The 21,120-nt window shown below is 44.3% G+C and overlaps 1 protein-coding gene across 2 annotated transcripts in view; it reads left to right on the forward strand.

Moving 5' to 3' along the window:
* ulk2 (unc-51 like autophagy activating kinase 2) overlaps positions 1-20,138 on the forward strand; it is a 57,929-nt gene extending 37,791 nt beyond the window's left edge. The window contains exons 15-27 of one of the 2 annotated variants that reach the window (XM_079272014.1): positions 5,248-5,397; positions 12,707-12,852; positions 12,957-13,037; positions 13,613-13,878; positions 13,971-14,149; positions 14,762-14,871; positions 15,124-15,261; positions 15,397-15,638; positions 15,779-15,957; positions 16,086-16,204; positions 16,337-16,494; positions 16,684-16,819; positions 18,285-20,138. In XM_079272014.1, the coding sequence (XP_079128140.1) occupies positions 5,248-5,397; positions 12,707-12,852; positions 12,957-13,037; positions 13,613-13,878; positions 13,971-14,149; positions 14,762-14,871; positions 15,124-15,261; positions 15,397-15,638; positions 15,779-15,957; positions 16,086-16,204; positions 16,337-16,494; positions 16,684-16,819; positions 18,285-18,349 (1,969 nt within the window). In that variant the 3' untranslated portion in view covers positions 18,350-20,138. The remainder of the gene's footprint in view (positions 1-5,247; positions 5,398-12,706; positions 12,853-12,956; positions 13,038-13,612; positions 13,879-13,970; positions 14,150-14,761; positions 14,872-15,123; positions 15,262-15,396; positions 15,639-15,778; positions 15,958-16,085; positions 16,205-16,336; positions 16,495-16,683; positions 16,820-18,284) is intronic. The other variant, XM_079272015.1, reaches the window with a different exon arrangement.
* The last annotated feature ends 982 nt before the right edge of the window (positions 20,139-21,120 follow it).

Raw genomic sequence — 21,120 nt, forward strand, 5'->3', positions numbered from 1 at the left:
TATATCAGGGTGCAGTGTCTCATGCAGCATTTTAAGTGGGGTTACGCATTGCTTATTTCACTCCTGAAACCTGGCATCTTTTAGCTTTCACAAGTGTATCAATATCAGGCGTCACATCTTGAGTGGCAGCCAATTTCAGGATGTTGTTCAAGTGCTTGTGCGTGAGCCTTGACCGCAGATTTGTTTTATTGATGCTCATTACAGAGAAAACTTGCTCACAAAGATATGTGGTTCCAAACATGCACAACACTTTTGCAGCAAGGGCTGTCAAATTGGGGTAATGTGGCAAGAGATACTGATCAAATGTGTCCAAGCCAGCTGCGGCAAATTTGCCCTTCAAATCTGAGTCACACTGCAAGTCTATTATTTCAAGTTGGATGTTGACGGGCAGATCAGAGGCTTTGAAGTCTTTCTCCAGTTCCCCAAAAATCTGAAAGCGTTTCTCAAACTCCCGCAATAGTCCCGATATTTTGTCTTTAAACCGCTTCATGTCTGCGGCATGTTGGGTCGCGCACACATCTTTCAGACAAGGAAAATGAGCTGCATCACCACCTGCGAGTTGCGTCTCCCACAATGACAGCTTCAATTTGAACGCACATATGCTGTCATAATACTGTGACAACTTTGTTGCACCCTTGCAGCACTTTGTTCAAGTTATTGAAGTGCTCTGTAACATCCACCATAAATGCAAGGTCCTGCATCCATTCTGTGGACTGAAATTCTAACACTGGTTTACCCTTTTTTTCCATGAACTGTTCAATTTCCTCTCGTAATTCAAAGAAACGCCTCAGCACAGCACCTCTGCTTAACCATCTTACCTCAGTGTGGTATGGCAGCCCATAGTTGTGGTCTTTCTCTCGGAGAAGGCTGTCAAACTGACGGTGATTCAGGCCTCTGGATCGGATGAAATTAACAGTTTGGATGACCACCTTCATGACGTTATCCATCTTTAATGACTTGCAGCACAAAGCCTCCTGATGCAAAATGCAGTGGAAAGTCCAAAAATCACGTCCTCCATTTGCAGTCTGCACTCTCTCTCTCTGAACTTTGTCACAACACCTGCTTTTTTCCCAATCATTGAGGGCGCACCATCTGTAGCCAGGCTGACAGCACGGGACCAGTCCACTCCGACCCTGTCCAGGGCGCCGACGAGTGCGGTGAAAATATCAGCTGCTGTTGTAGTATCCGTCATTGGCACGAACTCCTCGGTGACGGTCAAAGTGTCATCAACTCCGCGGATGAATATGGCCAGTTGCGCAACATCTGTAATGTCCGTGCTTTCGTCTGAAAACGCAATAAATGACTTTACTTTGTGCTTCAATTGGCTGTCCAAATCCACCGAAAGATCAGAAATCCTGTCTGAAACTGTGTTTCTTGTCAGGCTGATATTTGCAAAAGCCTGGCGCTTTTCAGGGCACACAATCTCCGCAGCCTTCAGCATGCATGTTTTCACAAATTCCCCCTCGCTAAATAGCTTTGAAGCCACTGCAATTTCATTAGCAATAAGGTAGCTGGCTTTCACTGCAGCGTCACTGATTTCTTGGCTATGAGTAAACACAGACTGCTGTTTCTTCAGACCCGCCAACAATTCATTCACCTTCTCTCTTCTCTGTTGTCCTTGAAAGTTGTTGTATTTGTCGGCATGAAGAGTCTCATAGTGGCGACGAACGTTATATTCTTTCAGCATTGAAACGTGATGTAAACACACCAAACACACAGCTTTCCCATTAAATTCCGTGAATAAATAAGAGGATGACCATTTTTCTTGGAACAGTCTGCACTCTGCATCCACTTTTCTCTTTTTTGACAGAGACATTTTGGGGCAATGCGGGTGTCAAAGCACGTAATTGTTAAATCGGGCATGCAGAATGACAAGCTAGCTCCGGACTAGCTGTAGCCTTCTTGCTCAGCCCCGGTATAAACAGTTTGCTTGCTTAACAGAATTGCTATTGCGACATCCAGTGGACACATTTAGAACAGCACTTTATTTCATTGAAACAATTGCAGCTCATTTTTATGCTTTGCGAAATCATCTCGCGGGCCGGATTAAACCCGTAAGCGGGCCTGATCCGGCCCACGGGCCGTACGTATGACACCCCTGCTCTAGATAGATAGATAGATATGTACTTTATTTATCCCCAGGGGGAAATTTGTAAACGAGGGACAATTTGTCCCTCTACCAAGGACAAATAAAGTCAATGATTGACTGATGGATTGGTTGATCTTGTGAAATACATTTAATTGCTTTCTTGCCAAGAGGTAGTCGGATAGCTTAGCATAGGACTGGAAACGGGGAAGCTGCTAGTCTGGCTCTGTCCAAAGGTAACAAAACCTGCCTACCAACAGCTCTAAACTGAAACAAGTATAAGAACATTGAGGTTTTATGAGACCATGTGTTTTATCGTCATCTTGCTGTGTGTGATTAACAAAAAACAAGTTGCGAGCTTTGATTGTTTATTTTGGTCATGAACTGGTATTTTCTAGAATTGCAAAGGTCATTGGAGGACTCTGTCAAGCCTCTGAGAATGCTGCAGATAGTGTGTTATTGTTTGAATGTGCCACTGGGTCACTAACTAATCAGACACAGTTCATGGAGGATGAACCAGATGTTGACAAGAGTCAGAGTAAAGAATAGACTGGCTGTCCAATGGACGTGTGACATGTTGCTTTGAGTCAGATTCCATTTCACACACAGCCGTGTGTGTGTGTGTGTGTGTGTGTGTGTGTGTGTGTGTGTGTGTGTGTGTGTGTGTGTGTGTGTGTGTGTGTGTGTGTGTGTGTGTGTGTGTGTGTGTGTGTGTGTGTGTGTGTGTGTGTGTGTGTGTGTGTGTGTGTGTGTGTGTGTGTGTGTGTGTGTCGCATCATCTATACTTCAGGTGTTTTTATGTCAGTGAGGCCTCCTCTGTTTCTTCATTTTACTGATACTTTCTCTCTCTGGCCACCAGCAAAACACCCTCCTCTCAGCTTGACACACTTCTAGATATTACACGCACACACTTTGTGTCCTTTTGTCCCAAGTGAATTCTTCTGCCCACCTCCTAATCTGCACGATGAGTAAGTTATGAATCAGATGCTGAGCCAAACAACAAGGTGGTGCTAAATAAAGCACCTGACCCACTCAGGGCTGTGCTCAGAATAGGCTCACACACTCCCCAAATGTTGCCCACAATAACAAAAACGTGAGTTTAATAAGTGAGCCTCAGCTGTGTATTGAAAGATCAAAACATGCTCACATGTACTGCAACCACATTCTGCTCCCAACATGACAGCATGTACGGACCTTTCTGTTTCAGGGACGTTTGGGTCCTTAACTTTCTTATTAAATGATGCAGTTTCTTATAAAACGACGACGTGGAGGCTCCGTAGTCTGAACCGAAAATACAAACTTCTTCTTTCAGCCTAGACAAAGCCAGCGCTTCCCAGATCTACTCCCTCTATTCTTACATGCACAGTAAAAGCCCTAGACATATACATTTTGCGGGCAAGTATTTCACATTTTAGTGTTGTTTTTTTGTCATGCTGCCAGCTTACAAAGGTCTTTTAGATTGAAATTGAAGTTTTAAATACATATACATTTTCCCCCTAAAACTCCTGCTATTGTCTATCACTCTTTGTGCCCCCTCCCTTTGTTAATCACCAGTGAAAAGCCTCATGCAGAACTGTTGTCTTCCCTCTCTGTTCCCTTTTTAAATGCATCCAATACGTTTTGTCTTTGTTGTTCTGTCTGATCCTCTTCTAACCATTAGTACATTATGTGCTTTCAACGTCTTCCTCCACAGCAATAACTCTTTACTGCTTACATCAATTAGTTAACCATTGACACGGGAAGAACCTATTTCTTTCTCCACTATAGGAGTTGATCCTTCCAGTTCAGTTACAGCAGCCACGTTCTCAAGAGCTCCTCGATCACAGCCTTGTTTATCCTCTGCGGCCTGTGTGTCCTAGATTGATTGGAGTTGAGGAAGAAATGCGAAATGGACTTGCATGTGTATAGCGCCTTGCTAGTCTCCTGACCAGTCAATGCACTGTCATCATTCACACCCTTTCATACACTGATGGCAGAGCCTACCATGCAAGGGGCCATCAGGACCCCAAACTGATTCACGCACATTCATACACCGATGGCACAACCTTTGGATCTGACCCGATCGAACCGCCGATCTTCCGATTGGCAGACAACCCGCTTTATCTCTGAGCCAAAGAGGAAGACCACCAGTGTGTGGGCATGGGAACTTGGGAAGATGGAGAGAAGAGCAGAATGTCTGGAGAGAGATGATCATTGTAAATAAAGCAAGGGAATGTTATTCAAAAGAGGCTGCGATCTGAATATAGTGGAGAGGCAACTCTTGCCTCTTTTAAAAATCAGCTGTTCACGGACCTACAGGTTGTCTTTCTTTCTTTGTAACGAGGAAACAACTGCGCACATTCTTCTCCATGTTAAACCTTGGCTGGGATCAATAAAGCTTTTAGCAAGCTGGTGAAAAATAGAAAGCCTCCATCACGGGTTACTGGATCAAATGTCTTCTTGATCGGTGTTAAGTGTGTGGAGAAGGACAGAACGTGCTCAGCTTTACATCCCAGAATCTAACAAAGCAACTTCTCTCTGGGTCTTTGTCTGAGCTAGTCTTTGCCTCACGTGTCCTCCCCCTCTCGGCCCTCCCAGGCTTCACATCATTACACAATACTGGTTTCCAACTGTTGACACCCTCTAACGGCTATTTCCACCACTTCTCCCTTGTTTTGCATTCAATATGTAAGCAAGGCCCTCTGTGGGTGACTCGGTCATGACTCTTTGTTTGAGAACATTTTGTCTCCTCTGGAATAACAAAATAATGCAAATGACTGTACACTTCCCCTCCTGTGCATGTGCCATGTCCCGGCCCCGCCTCTAGCCCTGCCCTCAGCAGAGCGATCTGTCAGCTGATTGGTGCTGCTTTTGTGTTTACATGGAAGTCTCACCCCCTAGTTTTTTTTTTTTTAGCAACTCATGATCTGCCAGGCTAAACTTAAGTTCCTTAACCTGCCTCCACACTGAAGTAAACAGAGGACACGAGGCTGTAGAAACAAAGCCTCTACATTTTACAGTTGTCCTGCTTGAAGTTCTACTTATTACACAAGCAGTAGCCTTGAGCAGGTTTATATTATTATGGGTTTTGACACCCCTGAAGATGTCCTGCAGATATGGAACCAGCAGCAGCCTCGAGCAGACCGGCTAACCGCCCTCTTCTGCCCGCTATTCCCCTCCAGGCAGCCGCAACCCACCCCAGGACAGGCCCCCATGGTGTCCCCATGGGCTGAGACCACCCCCATCCCCGTTCCCACCCAGATTCACAACTACCAGCGCATCAAGCAGAACCTCTCCAGCAGCCCGACAACCATGCTGTACAGCTCCCCCAGGTAAGAGCTGTCTCTGCTGGGTCGGGGGGGGGGGGGGGGTCCTATGGTCCTGGATTATCCTCGTTAGTTTTTATAGGGTTGATACACATTTTTACCGATACATTTCCAAGTCTTTTCCGTGCCTTTGAGGCAAGTCTTCATGATTATATATTCTCTGAAACGTTTGTGTGTACATGAAAGAATGAATAAAAGGTCGGAGTCTGAAGTCACCCAACGCAACAAGTGACGTAACTGATCTGTCCGACCTTTTATTTCCTTTTTTTGTCATGAAGATGTTTTATTTATTCTTCACAAACGTGCTGCAATATTATAGCACCAGAAAACAGAAACAAAAACAGGACAGTGTCGTAGACACTGCACCCCACATGCCATTAAGGCTGTCTAACACAGAACACAATGTGATGATCCCCTCCTCTAATAACTCTGAGGGTGTTACCCTTCAGTGACTTTCCACTCAGTTATTCAGATTACCTAACAGTAACTCGTATGAGGCTGTAGCTGTCATGAGTGTGATCCAGCTTGTGTTTGACCCGTTCATTAGTGTGATTGCATTAAGGAAGCCTGCAAGAGCTATCTTAAACTGTGCATTTGTGAGTCCTGCTGGTAAAACAGATTTGGCTCCAAGAAGGCAAAGACATGGCGTGCTTGGCCGGGGGCTGATCCAACCACTCCTCAACTGCCCGACCACTCGGGTCTAGGATGGAGAAATCAGTAGATAGTTCTACATGAGGTGGAGAAAATAATTCAAAGAGCTTTTCCACTACTCACAGCTTTGAATAAGACGATGCTTTTTAAGTCTGACTGGAGTCCAATAATATCTATTACGGTAATAACTTTATAATGCAGACATTTGCTGTTACTATCCCTTAGTGGCCAACCAACCAACTATTGACAATATTCTCCCAGACCTCTTGTGTAAGATCAGTATCCAGGTCCCTTTGTCATATCATCCTCAGACTCTCACTCTCACCATGAAGAGCATTTGCTGTCATGTTATGAAATACAGAGGGTGATTGTACATGAAGTTGTATGAACCTTTGCAGTACGCTGTCATCCTGTCCTGTATTGTAACCCATGGACTGTACTTGGAGGTCTCTCCAAAAGTCCCCATTATCCATTGAGCTATATCAATCTTATAGACCTTGATAGGAGAAGAACACTCCCTCCCCAAATAGATCAGCAAGTGGCTAAACCCTTTGTGTGCCATGCCTTAGATATAGTTTTCTTTCCTACAGGAGGAAATCCTGTGATTAAGAGCGCAGCATTTCCCCAAACATGTAACTGTGTTTGTACTGAGACAGTCCAAACATTTCACGGATATTGTTCCAAAACCTTTTGAATTATTAAGCTTTTTGCGATTTGTTTTTAAATTGGATATCTATTTTCAGCAATGTTTTTGCCATTAATTTCAGTTTTCAGCATTCCAATGCATTTTCAGCAGGAAATGCTTTTTCTAGTTTTTTAAGCTACAGAAACCGTTCAACTATTAAAATGTTCAGCTCTTTCACCAGAGGGGTGCTATGACTTTTCATATTTCTAACCTTTAAACTTTTTGAATTATTAAGCTTTTTATTTTCAATGGGATCTCTATGGAGAATATTTTCAAATGGCTTCAGGCACACAGGTGTTCGCGATTGAGCCAATTAGTGATGTTTATAAACACAGACTCACAGATCTCTCTGTGTCTCTCATACAGTCATTCAGGTCTTAGGGATCTTCAGAGGTCTTTCCCCCCTCCTCCACCCCCCCCCCCCACCCCACACACACACACCCACCCCATTTTAAAATAAAAGCCGCACACACATGATTTGTTGCAGCTGTTACGTGTTGCATCTCGGCCAATCAGACATGAGTATTCTGATAAGTTTCCTGATTCGAGTGACATTTACACACACCGCGACACAAGAGGGAGAGACGAGGAAAGACATGGCAGAGCAGGACAACAGTCATGTAAGCTGTAAAAGATAAAACATCGGACAATCTCCAAATGAGAAAGTTTGCCAGAGATATCAGAGTCTCTCTCTCGCTCTCTCTCTCTGCCTCTCTCTCGCTCTCTCTCACAAATTCTTTTTTTTCTCTCTCTCTCTCTCTCTCTCTCTCTCTCTCTCTCTCACTAATTATTTCTTCTCTCTCTCTCCCTGTCTATGGCTCTCTCTCATACAGTCATTCAGGTCTTAGAGACTTTTAGAGGACCCCCACACACCCCATTTCAAAATAAAAGCCCCAAAGAGTGAATTCTAATTGAAATGCTTGTGATGAAGCCAGGCATTTAATAACCTCTGTTTATGTGTGTCAAACATGATGATTATGTCTCCGCTCCCCCTCGCCCCACCACCCAGCACCACCCTTTCAAAATAAAAGCCCCATGGATTAACTGTATTTAAACAAGCTCAAAATTTGGCTTTTTTGTTGAAATGGCTTTTCACTCCTCTCCCTCTATCTCTCTCTGTCTCTCATACAGTCATTCAGGTCTTAGGGATCTTTAGAGGTCTTTCCCCCCTCCTCCACACCACACACACACGCCATTTTTAAATGAAAGCCCCACAGAATGAATCCTAACTGAAATGCTTGTGATGAGCCTGTCATTTAATAACTGGTTTGTGTTTATCTAACATTATGATTCTGGCTCCTCTCCCCTTCTCCCCCACACCCCACACCCCATTTCAAAATAAAAGCCCCAGAGAGTGAATTCTAACTGAACTGCTTGTGATGAAGCCTGTCATTTAATAACCTCTGTTTATGTGTCAAACATGATGATTATGTCTCCTCTCCCCCTCCCCCCCACCCAGGCCCACCCTTTCAAGATAAAAGCCTCATGGATTAACTGTATTTCAACGTTTAGCTCAAAATTTGGCTTTTTTGTTGAAATAATGAATGCTCTTACTAATACTGCGACAACTACTACTATTGCTAATATTTCTAGTATTATTACTACTACTACTACTAATTCAACTTTTGCTGTTGCTACTATTCCTGCTACTGCTATTACTGCTACCATAAATAGTATTACTACCACTACTGCTATTACTACCACTACTATTATTACTTATACCACAACTGCTAATACTGCTATTCCTGCTACTACCAGTACTAATACTACTACAGCTATTAGTACGACTGCTACTAGTACTACTACTACTGCTACTTCAAAAACTGACTTTACTATTACTATTACTACTACTACTTATTATACTACTACTACTGTTCTATAAAATACTACGACCACTACTACAGCTATTACTACGACTACTGATACTACTACTTCTACTACTTCTTCTAATTACTAACACTTCGACTACAACTTCTACTACTACTGCTACTACAAATATCACTCCTGCTACAACTAGTACTTATTCAAATGCTACTAATACTGATACTGCTAATAATACTTCTCCTACAACTACAACTTATACTGCTACTACAACAAATATCACTACCGCTGGAATTCTTTTAAGCTACAGAAACCGTTCGAAGATCAAAATGTTCAGCTATTTCAGGAGAAGGGTGATATAACTTCATATTTGTAATCTTTCAACTTTTTGAATTATTAAGCTTTTAGCAACTTTATTTTTGAATGGGTTTCTATGGAGAAGATTTTCAAATCCTCTTAAACTTCTTCAACTTTCAAATTCTTCAACTTCCTCATACTTTCAGCTACAGACACCATTTCAACTTTCAAATGTTGAGAAAACCCTGAACTATTGCCGACATGATTCAGCTTTTTGATATCTTTTAAACTTTTTGAACTGCAGCAATTTAACTTATGATTTTTCAGCACTTTTCTGACTTTATAATGGGTGTGTATTGCGCAGCTTAGAGTGCGTGATATCACCGCTAGAGTGAAGAGCAGCTTGAGATTCTTGTGAAAAAAACATTTGTATTTTGCCACTGTGTCCACAATCTTCACTCTTCATGTATAATTTCTGGATGTCGAAGTAGCTAATATTGTCCTTGTCGTAGAAAAATTACTGTAGAATCCCACAGATTTCCACATTTGACACGGAAGCCGTTAATTGAGAGGAAAACCAACTTTCTGCTCCATAGAGACCAATGTTAAATTTTGCTTCAAAAACATCTTCCACAGAACAAGGTACCCCATTTGTAGATCGCCAGTTAAGCCACATTTTTTACACTACAGACACAATTTTTACAGGATCTGTTCTACAACTCATCCTTCCTCTCATTTATTAATATCGGAGCAATAGGAGCTACGTTATGGGAGTTGTGAGGATTTGTTTGAGAGGCGTTTCCCTGTTTTATCTCCATGAAAAAGCTGCAAGGACACAGGTGTTTCTGATTAAGCTAATTTGGGATGTTGCTAAACACACAGACACACATGCACTCCTCTGTCTCTCTCTGTGTCTCTCTGTGTCACAGGTAGCCAAAATGACCTGGCCCAGATCCGGCATAAGCCCGGCACGCCGGAAGAAACGCGGCGGGCCGGGTCCGGTTGCCGACTCGTCTGAGACTCGGCATGAATGACGCCCCAGAATCGGGCCGAATACGCCGGCCCGATTCCGGATTCCGTCACTGCTGTCACTGGGCCGTAATCGAAACTAACCAGGACCAGCATCGGCCCGAGCTCGGCTCGCCAGAAGAAACGCGTCGGGCCGGGTCCGGTTGCCGACTCGGCTGAGACTCGGCATGAATGACGCCCCAGAATCGGGCCCGACTCGGCTCTGGCCCGGTTGCCGACTCGGCATGAATGACGCCCCAGAATCGTCGTAGTCATTTTGTAAATAGTGGAAGCAATGTCGAGGATATCTACCAGGGAGAGGAAAGTCCAGCGAGATTTTTGGAGGAGGATGGACAGGAGGAGACAGAATGACTGGATGTGTGAGGAGTGCAAGGTTGGGCTCTGTCTTCAGCTGGAAAGGAACTGCTTCAGGGACTACCCTGGAGGGACTACCCTGGAGGCCCGCGTTTATAAATGCCAGATTGGGCCCGGATTTGGCAGCCATCAATGGGCCAGAATCTGTTTCAGTGCTGGCTGCCGATTAACCCGGCTACCATCTCACAGCCAGAATAGGCCCGTGTCTATAATGCCAGATTCGGTCCAGATTTGGCAGCCATCAATGGGCCAGAACCTGTTTCAGTGCTGGCTGCCGATTAACCCGGCTGCCATATCACAGCCAGAATAGGCCCGCGTCTACAATGCCAGATTGGGCCCGGATTTGGCAGCCATCAACGGGCCAGAACCTGTTTCAGTGCTGGCTGCCGATTAACCCGGCTGCCATGTCACAGCCAGAATAGGCCCGCGTCTATAATGCCAGATTGGGCCCAGATTTGGCAAAAATGAAATGGGCCAAAGCTGGCTCACATTTGGCCGCATCGAGCCGGAACACAGCCGAGTCAGCCGACACTCAGCCGCAATACGGCAGAGTCCGCTGGCTACCTGGGGTCTCTCATAGTCATTCAGGTCTTGGAGACTTTTAGAGGACCCCCCCCCCCCCCACACACACACCCCATTTTAAAATAAAAGCCACACACACATGATTTAGAGATATACGTGTTGCAGCTGAGCCAATCAGATATGAGTATTCTGATGAGTTTCCTGATTCGAGTGACATTTACACACATAAGAGGGAGAGGCGAGGGACTTTTAGAGACTTTTAGAGGAACCCCCCCCCCCCCACACACACACCCCATTTCAAAATAAAAGCCCAAAAGAGTGAATTCTAACTGAAATGCTTGTGATGAAGCCAGGCATTTAATAACCTCTGTTTGTGTGTCAAACTTTATGATTATGTCTCCTCTCCCCCTCTCCCCCCCACGAGCCCCACCCTTTCAAAATAAAAGCCCCATGGATTAACTATATTTAAACAAGCTCAAAATTTGTCTTTTTTGTTAAAAGAATTAATGCTCTTACTAATACTGCGACAACTACTACTGCTGCTGCTAATATAGTATTACTACTACTACTATAACTTTTTCTGTTGCTACTATTACTACTACTGCTCCTGCTATTGCTGCTACCATCAATATTATTACTACCACTACTGCTATTCATGCTACTAAAAGTAGTAATACTACTACAACTATTAGTATGACTGCTACTAGTACTACTACTGCTACTTCTTCTACTGCCATTACTATTACTACTACTACTGTTATATTAAATACTACGACCAATACTACATCTATTCCTATGACAACTGATACTACGTCTTCTACTACTTCTTCTAATTACTAATACTTCGACTACTAATAATACTTCTACAAATATCACTACTGCTACTACTAGTACTTATGCTAATGCTACTAATACTTCTACTACAACTTCTACTACTACAAATATCACCACTGAAATTTTTTAAGCCACATAAACCATTAGAATATCAAAATGTTCAGCTCTTTCAGGAGAGGGGTGATATGACTTTTCATAGTTGGAATCTTGAAACCTTTTGAATTATTAAGCTTTTTGCAATTTTTTAAAAATTGGATATCCATGTTCAGCAATGTTTTTGCAATTAATTTCAAATTTCAGCATTCCAACGCATTTTCAGCAGGAAATGCATTTTCTAGTTTGTTAGTATTCTTTTATTCTCACTTTAGGGAGGAAGAATTTGGCAAGTAGAATTCCTTCATATACTGTATGGATCTTTATTTTGCTTTATTTTAGAAATAACACCCTGCAACTAGATACTACGATAGAAGGAAGTGGAGTAGTTTGTGTTGAGCTCTGAATATGATATCTTAATATGTGCTAGCACCAGAACGTCGAATTCGAATCTTCGAAACCGTAGTCTAAAAAAGCAACAACAATGGGTGACGTCACGTTGACTGCGTCCACTTCTTACATCGCGTATATGGGACACACACAATGTGTTGTGGTGAGAAACGCTGAATGTAAACATAACCTTTGTTTGATGTCAAGAACACTCCACAGGGCATTTCATTAAAAACTGTACCTCGTGCAGTTGTGTCATGTCGTATCATTTGATTTGCGATTCACAGACTTCAGATTATGTATATTGTGTATCTCAGTAATTACACGAGGTCCCCACAAACTCCAGCACATGCTTTGTTTCCGTGTGACTCAAATCTGAGGTCTGGGAGAATTGGCTGACATGAGCCAAAGGGAGAGGAAGGAGGTCACTCAGAAACATTATTTGAATAACTGAATCCTAGAGGAAGCAAAGTATTGTATCAATGTCTTTAACGTCACTCTTTGGATTGGTTCAGTGCTGATTGAGACAGAGCATTTTCCTCATGGCTCTGAAAGCTGAATGAATTTTACTTGAACTTGGGATAGTCTGTGCAACTACTTTTACTGATGTTTTTTGTGATGTGTGGTTGTGTTGTCTAGGTCTGGCACTGTGAGGCGGTCCAACACTAGTCCCATGGGGTTTCCCAAGGTGGGGTCGGCGTCCCCCAGCTCTGCAGACGTCCCCCAGACAGTAGGCAGGCGTCTCTCCACCGGCAGCTCTCGGCCCTACTCCCCCTCACCTCTTGGTAAGGACGTGTCCAGACGTGGCTCCCAGCACACCAGCTTTTTAATAACACGTTCCAGACATGAGTTTGACTCGCAATGTGAATAACTGTGTTTTTGTTTGCAGTGGGCACCATCCCTGAGCAGCTGGGTCACTGCTGCTGTCACCTGCAGAACCACGAGTCTCGCAGCCGCAGCTCCTCAGGAGGTCCGTTCACTTCAGCTGTCCTCCAAAGCCTGGTCCCCTGGTCAACCCTAACTGTGCCAACTTGTTCACTTAGATTCAATTTATGGTCCTGTAGGAAACGTGGGATGTTGAAATAGCACATGTTAATTAGTTAACACTGAAACATGAAGCATAAATTGGAAATTGTATCATATGTATGAATATTTTGTATGATTTAAAAACATGTGAATTTTGGAAGTGATTCCATCTAAGCTGACTTTTTAACGCTCTGAAAAAAAAGCAGCGCAGCATTCGAATGTTGATTTTAGAATTCCAATGTCAACATTATAAATGAAGCTTCAGACTCTTTGGTACAGCCCTACTTCCTGCAGCATTCATTTAAATCCAATGCAGAATAAAGCTAGAGCCGAAGACAGCCTTCAGCTGAGAGACAATTGAGACATGAAGTTATGTGACCTCTGACCTGCCAGAGAGAATGCACAAACCCACGTTGTCCATGAACAATCTGATTCAACACTATACATCACATGCTAATTATAGTACTATATAGTATACAGCCTTTTAACTTGAAATTGACTCTAATCCGGCCCCTCTAGGTTCCCCCGTCCCCTCTTCTCAGCTCCTTGGGCCTCGGCTCCAGAGCGCCCCCACCCTGACCGAGTTCTACCAGACCAGGCAGAAACTCCACAAGCAGTTATCGGACCCTGTGCAGCCTTCCGTCTCCTCCTGCAGTCATTTCCCTCAGCTCGGTCGACCAGCCAGCCTCGGCTCCTCCCCCACCAAGCTCCTGGGCACCTCCCCCCGCACATCCGACTGGCTGCAGAAGTCGCCGCTGCCTACGATCATTGGCTCCCCGACTAAGGTGAGTGCAGATGTTATTAAGTGTGCAGATGATCCAAATTAACTAAAATGTCAGCTGTTAAAGTTTCCCTGTTTAATGTTTCTTCCATTCAGACCATTGCGGCACCATTCAAGATCCCCAAAACGCAGGCGTCCTGTAACTTGATGGCACTGGCGGACAGCCCCGTGCCCACCAAGACGCTGGCAGATGCCCGGGATATCTGTGCCCACCACTGCAGCCCGTACCTCAGTGGACGCCCAGCTGCCCCTGAGGCCAGCAGGACCGTTGGCAGGTAGGCCTCCCTGAAACAAATGTGTCTTCTGTCTGTTCGCTTCGCTTGTTCCCTACTTCTCTTTTGCACCCACCTCAGCTTCCACCGTAATCAATGTTACACTGATAAATGAACGTCCATTGACCTGGCTGATCAGGTCTGGTCATTATGGTTCATCACCAATATAATGGACATGATGCTATTCAGTTTTTATATGAAGTAGCTATTGTACAATTGATCTGTAGTACACCTATTGACTGACTACAAGAGTCCTGACTTACTTGCTCCTTTATGTATTTTGCTGGGTTAAATGTGGGGAGCCAGTTTCACACGGGCTCAATTTAGTCTCAGATGCATTTATAGGCACACAAAACACATTTCTGTGTCTGTACTTTCCTGGCATAGAAATAGAAATACATTTGTGTTCTGTCAATCATGTCGTGTATATTTACATGCTAAATGTATGTATGTGTATGTATGTGTATGTATGCTAAATGTATGTGGTGGAAAGGGCTCTAGCTTGGCGCACCGCGTTGTGTTGCTTTGACCCACCCCCGTCTATCCTCTACCATATGACGTCACTCTGTCTGCTGTTTGACATTGCTCTGACGTTGTCTGTGCTATTCCCTGCAGGTCTGTGAGCACAGGTCGTCTGTCTGAGCAGCCAATCAGAATAACTCTGGGTGGACAGGCCTATCAGGGCAGCACTGACAGCTTGAACACAGAGCGACCCATGGACACAGGTAGGCTACACTGCTGCACACACAATGCGTTTACCACAGGTTGCCCTATTTCAGTCACTTAGTCAACATAAGAAATTACTCATGTTGTCTGTATTCTTCAATATACAAAATTCTGTATGAACATAAAGTCTGAGGAATGATTCTGTTATTTCATACAGCGTACTTTTTTTACAACTACCGGTATGATGCCTCATTTAATCTACGCCAGTGTATGACAGAGAATGAAAACAATAAAATGTCTTCTTCCCAAAGCCCCTGCGGGTCCCAGCGGGCTGATTCACGGTGGGTCAGCAAGTCCTCGTACTGTCCTTTTCACCGTGGGTTCACCGCCTAACAGCTGCACTCCTCCTACCTGCAGCCACCTGGGCACACGGCCACGCACCATCTCAGGTGAGGGCCCTTCCCTAGCTGAGCTAGTGTGCAAGCAAATAAGCTATTAACAGTTGGAAGCAAGACGGCGGTGAGGTATTTGTTAGTAGCACTGATCTCATGATCCTCCACCTCTCCTCCCTGTCCTTGTCTCAGTGGGCTCTAACAGTTCGGCCGGCTCCCTGTGCTCCACCAGTGGTCGGGTCTATGTTGGTTCTCCTCCCGGCATGGCCCTGTGCTCCTCTCCTCCAGGAGGTTTTGGGGGCGGGCAGGCTGTTCCTGGGACTGAGGGGGCTCCCAGCAGCCTGCGCTATGTTCCCTATGGGACCTCCCCTCCCAGCTTGGAGGGATTCATCACATTCGAAGCGCCAGAGCTGCCTGAGGAGACCCTCATGGAGGTGAGGGAGTGTGGTGTCTATTTCTCATTATTTAACAGGGAAATGGATCTGTCAGACAACTTCATGACTCACTGGTATACTTTCTTTTTTTTTTTTAAATCTTGTTGTTGTGTTTTACGTTTAATTTTTGTCCGGTCCAGCGCGAGCATACAGATACCCTGATGCACCTACGGATGATGCTTTCATTCACTGACTGCGTCCTGGAGATGGCAGCAGTGCGAGCTGGAGGGACGGAGTTTGGCGTGTCGGCCGCCTCACTCTACCCCCCCCAGGACAGTGTGGTTGTGGACCAGATCAGCCAGCTCAGCAAAGAGTGGGGGTAAGGAATGGCTTAGGTCTAGTTTGACCCTCTGATAATCTCCCCAATGTGGTGTAGTGTGAGGAGGCCCTTTGTTCAGTGGTGTTGCTGCAGTATTTTATATACTCTGGTTGTGCTGCCCCCTACAGGCAGGTGGAGCAGCTGGTGCTGTACATGAAGGCAGCTCAGCTCCTGGCTTCTTCTCTCCATATGGCCAAAGCTCAGATTAAATCTGCCAAACTCAATCCCTCCACGGCTGTCAAACAGGGTAAGGACACTTCATTTCCCATTACTTGACTTAACCTGTGAGCAGTGCGTTAAACTGGAACCTGTGAGCGAGGAACTTTCAAATACACGTTTATGCAAACAATATTTATTCCCTCTCTCTGTCTGCTCTCAGTGGTGAAGAGTTTGAATGAGCGTTACAAAAGCTGCATATCCCTCTGCCGCCGTCTGACTGACAAACTCAACCACTTCTTCTCCGATAAGCAGCGCTTTGTAGACGAAATCAACAGCGTCACAGCAGAGAAGCTCATCTACAATCATGCTGTGGAGATTGTGAGTATCAGACACACAGTACAGAAATAAATAACAGTCTTCAGGAGTTACAGAGACAAAGTGATTGGAGTCTGGTAATGATTCTTGTACTTTCCACTTGGTTTTTTTCAAGCGGTATGTTCAGTAAAGTGCAGCGCTAATCTATGCTAGTCAGGCTAATGTGATGCTGTCTGTGTATTTGTGCATCAGGTTCAGTCAGCAGCTCTGGATGAGATGTTCAAGCAGACAGAAGATATAGCCTACCGCTACAGCAAGGCCGCCATGCTGCTGGACGGCCTGTCCAAGATCCTACAGGACCCTACTGACATTGAGAATGTGGTCAAGTGTGAGTACAAACTCTGAGAGAGAGACGCACACACACACACACACACACACACACACACATGCCCAGTCCTACACAATAGGCCTCATGCAGGAACCACTCGCATGAACAGATTGGGTCTTAAAGGGACAGTGTGTAGGATTTGGTGGCATCTCGTGATGTGGATGCAGATTGCAACCAACTGAATACCTGAAAGTATGTGATAGAATATCAAAGCTTTCTCGCTGCCTCCCCAAAGCTGTTTGCTCGTCCTCTAACACAGTTTTACAAGTGTTGATGGACAGAATGCTGAGATTGGGTTATTTTCTCCAGCTCTACAGCATTCCTCCTCCGTTCATGGGTTTCGAGGAGTTGAATCCATCCTCCCAGCAGGAGATGGATTACCTGTCAATAGACAGACAGTTTCTGTTACAGGTCACAGATCTCTAACCATCAAACAATTGATTCTTCACTGTCTACTTCAAAGTGTATACTTTCAGGTCAGGGTGGCTTTGAAACACAGAATATTCTTGTGTCTCAGCTTCCAGCAGGTAGCCTATGAGTACACAGACTTCTTTAGGCGCTGTGCCGGCCCCCCCTTCTGCTTCATAGTGACCATAGCAGGGCTATACCAAATCCCTCCTTCTTAACTTAAAGAGTTCGTTCAGGTCAAGGGTTGCACATCTGGATGCTTTTTGTCCATCACCCCATACAGGGGACAGGGAGGCAAAGTTACATCTGCTTTGCCCGGATTTTGGCATGTTATGTTGAACACCCCGCCCCCAACAGCAGGCCTTATATACTGTTGGGTCGGCACATAATCGGGTAGGCACGTCCTGATTAACTGGCCGCGGTTATGTAAATTTTCCAATGTCCAAATGTTTTCAGAGAATTTGGCACATTCACCATATTTCTTGTTCTCAGAATTGTCTCTTGGGTACAAGCAAAATTCCAGATCTGAAGTGTCATGAGTGTGGAGTGTGAATATGTCCAGAACCTTTTAACCCTTTGATTTACTATGTAAGTGTGATATGCATCTTTGCTTCCCAATTGACTGAGAGGTTTATTTACCTCTTTCAGTTTTAAGTTATACACTTCATGTCATGGTACAGCTCTGCGGTGGTCCAGCTCTGCGGTGACACAGCATTGACAGCTGTGGCTCTTCTAACACCACTACTGCCTGATTCCTGACAATAGGTCTGTTAGCTATGAAGTGTGAAGGTGTGCAATAAAAGAGCCCAACAGGTAGCCGTTTACAGCAATGTGGGGGTTTGTGATCAAACCTTATCAACGCGTACCTCTTCGTGAACAGGCAGCATTTATCAGGCTGAAACGAGCAATATACAATAACTATGTGCAGCTAAGAGAGTCTGCTGGATCTGCAGGACTAGCAGACCTGTAGTCTGTCTGATAATGTAATTGTTCTTGCGTTTACTTTGTTTGAACAACGTCTCTTTACATGTTGTTGTTTTGTGTATTTTCCCTGCAGACAAAGCCAGCGTGGACCGCAGGATCTCAGCCCTCTGCTACTGCACTGTCACACTCTATGAGTAGCTGCCCCCCTCACACAAACACACATACACACAGAGGGACCAAGTCCTGAGCCTATCGACGACCATCTTCACAAAGCCTCCGCTCCTTCCTGTAGCAGTTCAAGCACTTTTCATTTGAATCTGTATTTATCGTCATACTGGCTGCATCACGGACTGAACTGTGACAAGCGACTGATGCACACATTTACAACCAAAGATGACAACGGATCAAGAAAAAAAACAAAGGCTGAAACCAGATGTGCACTTTCAAGTGCAGTTTTCTTCAGACGCTATGTTGGTGGAAAACCATCTGATCAACATGTATAAAAAAAACGAATATCCGTCTTTCAAGATATCATTTGTTTTTTACCAGAAGAAAAAGAGGATGGACGGGATTATGAGAAGACGATGATCCTGCTTACTATGTGATATCAGTGGTTATTTACTCTGTGTTTAATTTGTCATTGTTCTTATTTATTGGTTCAGAAGAACTTGGGTGTTTAAGTCTCCTGCCTATCTTGAAAACCTCAAGTATTGGAGTCGAAGGAATTGGAAGAAATTAGCAAAGGGCTTACTGCCAATCAGAAACACAAACTCTTGTTACAGAAACTAGTCAGCCATGTGAGCAAAGGAACTTTTTATTTTTATTTTTTCTTGTGTTAGCTCAAGCACTTTATTGTGGATTGAGAGGAAGAGAAGTGTAACTGTGAAGGCAGGGGGAAGGGTTTTCTAATCACTCCTGCTCCCACCTTCAAAACGTACCTGCTCCGTGTGCATGATGAGCGAGTACAGGATGCATACATTTCCCATAAGGCAGAGCAACCAGGGCGAAGTGTACCGGTAATTGGCTACAGCCCAACTTTGTGGGACCTCTTCTGTCGAGATCAACTTGTTTTTTGACAGAACCACGTCTCTTTTTCGCTGATTATGATTTGATATATTTAAAGGGGCATGCCACTGATTTAAAGTAAGGATATTTATCGGCCTGTGCTACTTCAAATTAGACTTTTCTATTATCTAATTTTGATTTATCACGCATGTGTAATGTTAAATTGGAGGAATATCCCTTTAATTGCAGATACAACAGTTGTGTCTGGCATATGAAAAAATGGGCTACAATTTGAGTGCAGGCATTTTAAGGCTTCCTTGTCATTTACCATTGACATGATGTCAGATGCAATTGCTCACAAACATGAAACCAACATAATTTATGAAAAATATGTTTTGATAAATTGCATAAAACACACAGAGCTGGGGAGCTTTGATTGGCTTTAGTTAACTTGATAATAATTTTGCACTTGCTAAGAGACGCTTGTCACATTGTTTCCATTGTTCCGCAGTTTTGTAGGAGTGTAACAAACCCATGGGGATGTGCTGATTATGTTGCTCATAGTGAGGAGGGGTTCAGGTACATTTAAGTGACAGTGGCTCACTCTGCTCCCATTTGTCTCAAGGTCGGTAGGTCCGGACATGGAGGAGAAAGGTGGCAGGCCCTTCTGTCACCACTGCAGTGCTGAACAACCAATCAGCAGCCACCTTAAACCCAGATGGAGTGAATTGTGAAACTGAATGGTTAATAAGTTTCATTTGACTAAAATACTACATTTTTTATGTGCTGTCAGTATATGTAGCTAATTATTTTTTTAACAAAACTTGATGTTTGCAAACTTGTATATATTTGTATGTGATGATTCCAGTCCTCTCTTTTTGGTGTGTGTGTGTGTGTGTGTGTGTGTGTGTGTGTGTGTGTGTGTGTGTGTGTGTGTGTGTGTGTGTGTGTGTGTGTGTGTGTGTGTGTGTGTGTGTGTGTGTGTGTGTGTGTGTGTGTGTGTGTGTGTGTGTGTGTGTGTGTGTGTGTGTGTGTGTGTGTGTGTGTGTGTGTGTGTGTGTGTGTGTGTGTGTGTGTGTGTGTGTGTGTGTGTGTGTGGGGTCACAGCTTGAGTTTTGGGGGTGTCCATGATGCCATCAGATGGCCTGCCTGTCAGTCTAAGAGCACAAATCTGTATATGTACATCGATGAATTTGATACATTGTATTCATGTCTGCCAAGGGTTTGATAAGAAACCTATTTTGGCACAACAGGGGTGTGCCAAAGAATAAAACATAACTTGCGGCAGCTCCAAAACTTTACAGAGAACTCTTTCTACCAGGACTGTTGAGATCAAGACACGTTTGTTTTGTGGGTCTTATGACATTTTTGGAAATGAGCGTGATCTCTTTAGATTTCAAACTCATCTCCCAAAATGTCTTGATACTCCATTTGTCACAATCTGCACTGCCTAGCATCCACCCTGTCTCTCTGCCTCCGCTCAAGTCATCTGCTGTGCTCCCAACGGTGTATGTTCTGTTTGTATGTGTGAGTGTCTATAAACACACGTGCACTTGCCAGGTGTGCATTAAGGCCAGTAGTATACAGTTATTTATGAAAAAGGAGGTGCCTTCTTCTTGTGGAAGTAGACAGAGGCCTACTCCTTTGTACAGGTGTGAATACATTCTTTTCTGTGTACAAATGTTTATAAATGCAGTCACAGGCACCCAGAGGTCCCTGGGCCTGGTCCTCTGATGTACTGTTCTTTTTCTGAGACATATCTGGGTTACAGTTTCCCTCGTCCTTGTCATGAGCACTCTGAACCACACAAAGCCTTTTACTGCACACTGAGTGAAGAGGGACAAATAAAGCTGATGGAAACCCGCCTGAACCTTTGCTCTGTACTTATTTTTTTTATTCTTTTTTTTTTATTCATGGGCTGTAACTGAAGATGGACTGTTTTGGATGAAGCATGGGTACCGAGT

The sequence above is a fragment of the Melanostigma gelatinosum genome, assembly GCF_949748355.1.
Source record: "Melanostigma gelatinosum genome assembly, chromosome: 7".
Taxonomy (NCBI): Eukaryota; Metazoa; Chordata; class Actinopteri; order Perciformes; family Zoarcidae; genus Melanostigma; species Melanostigma gelatinosum.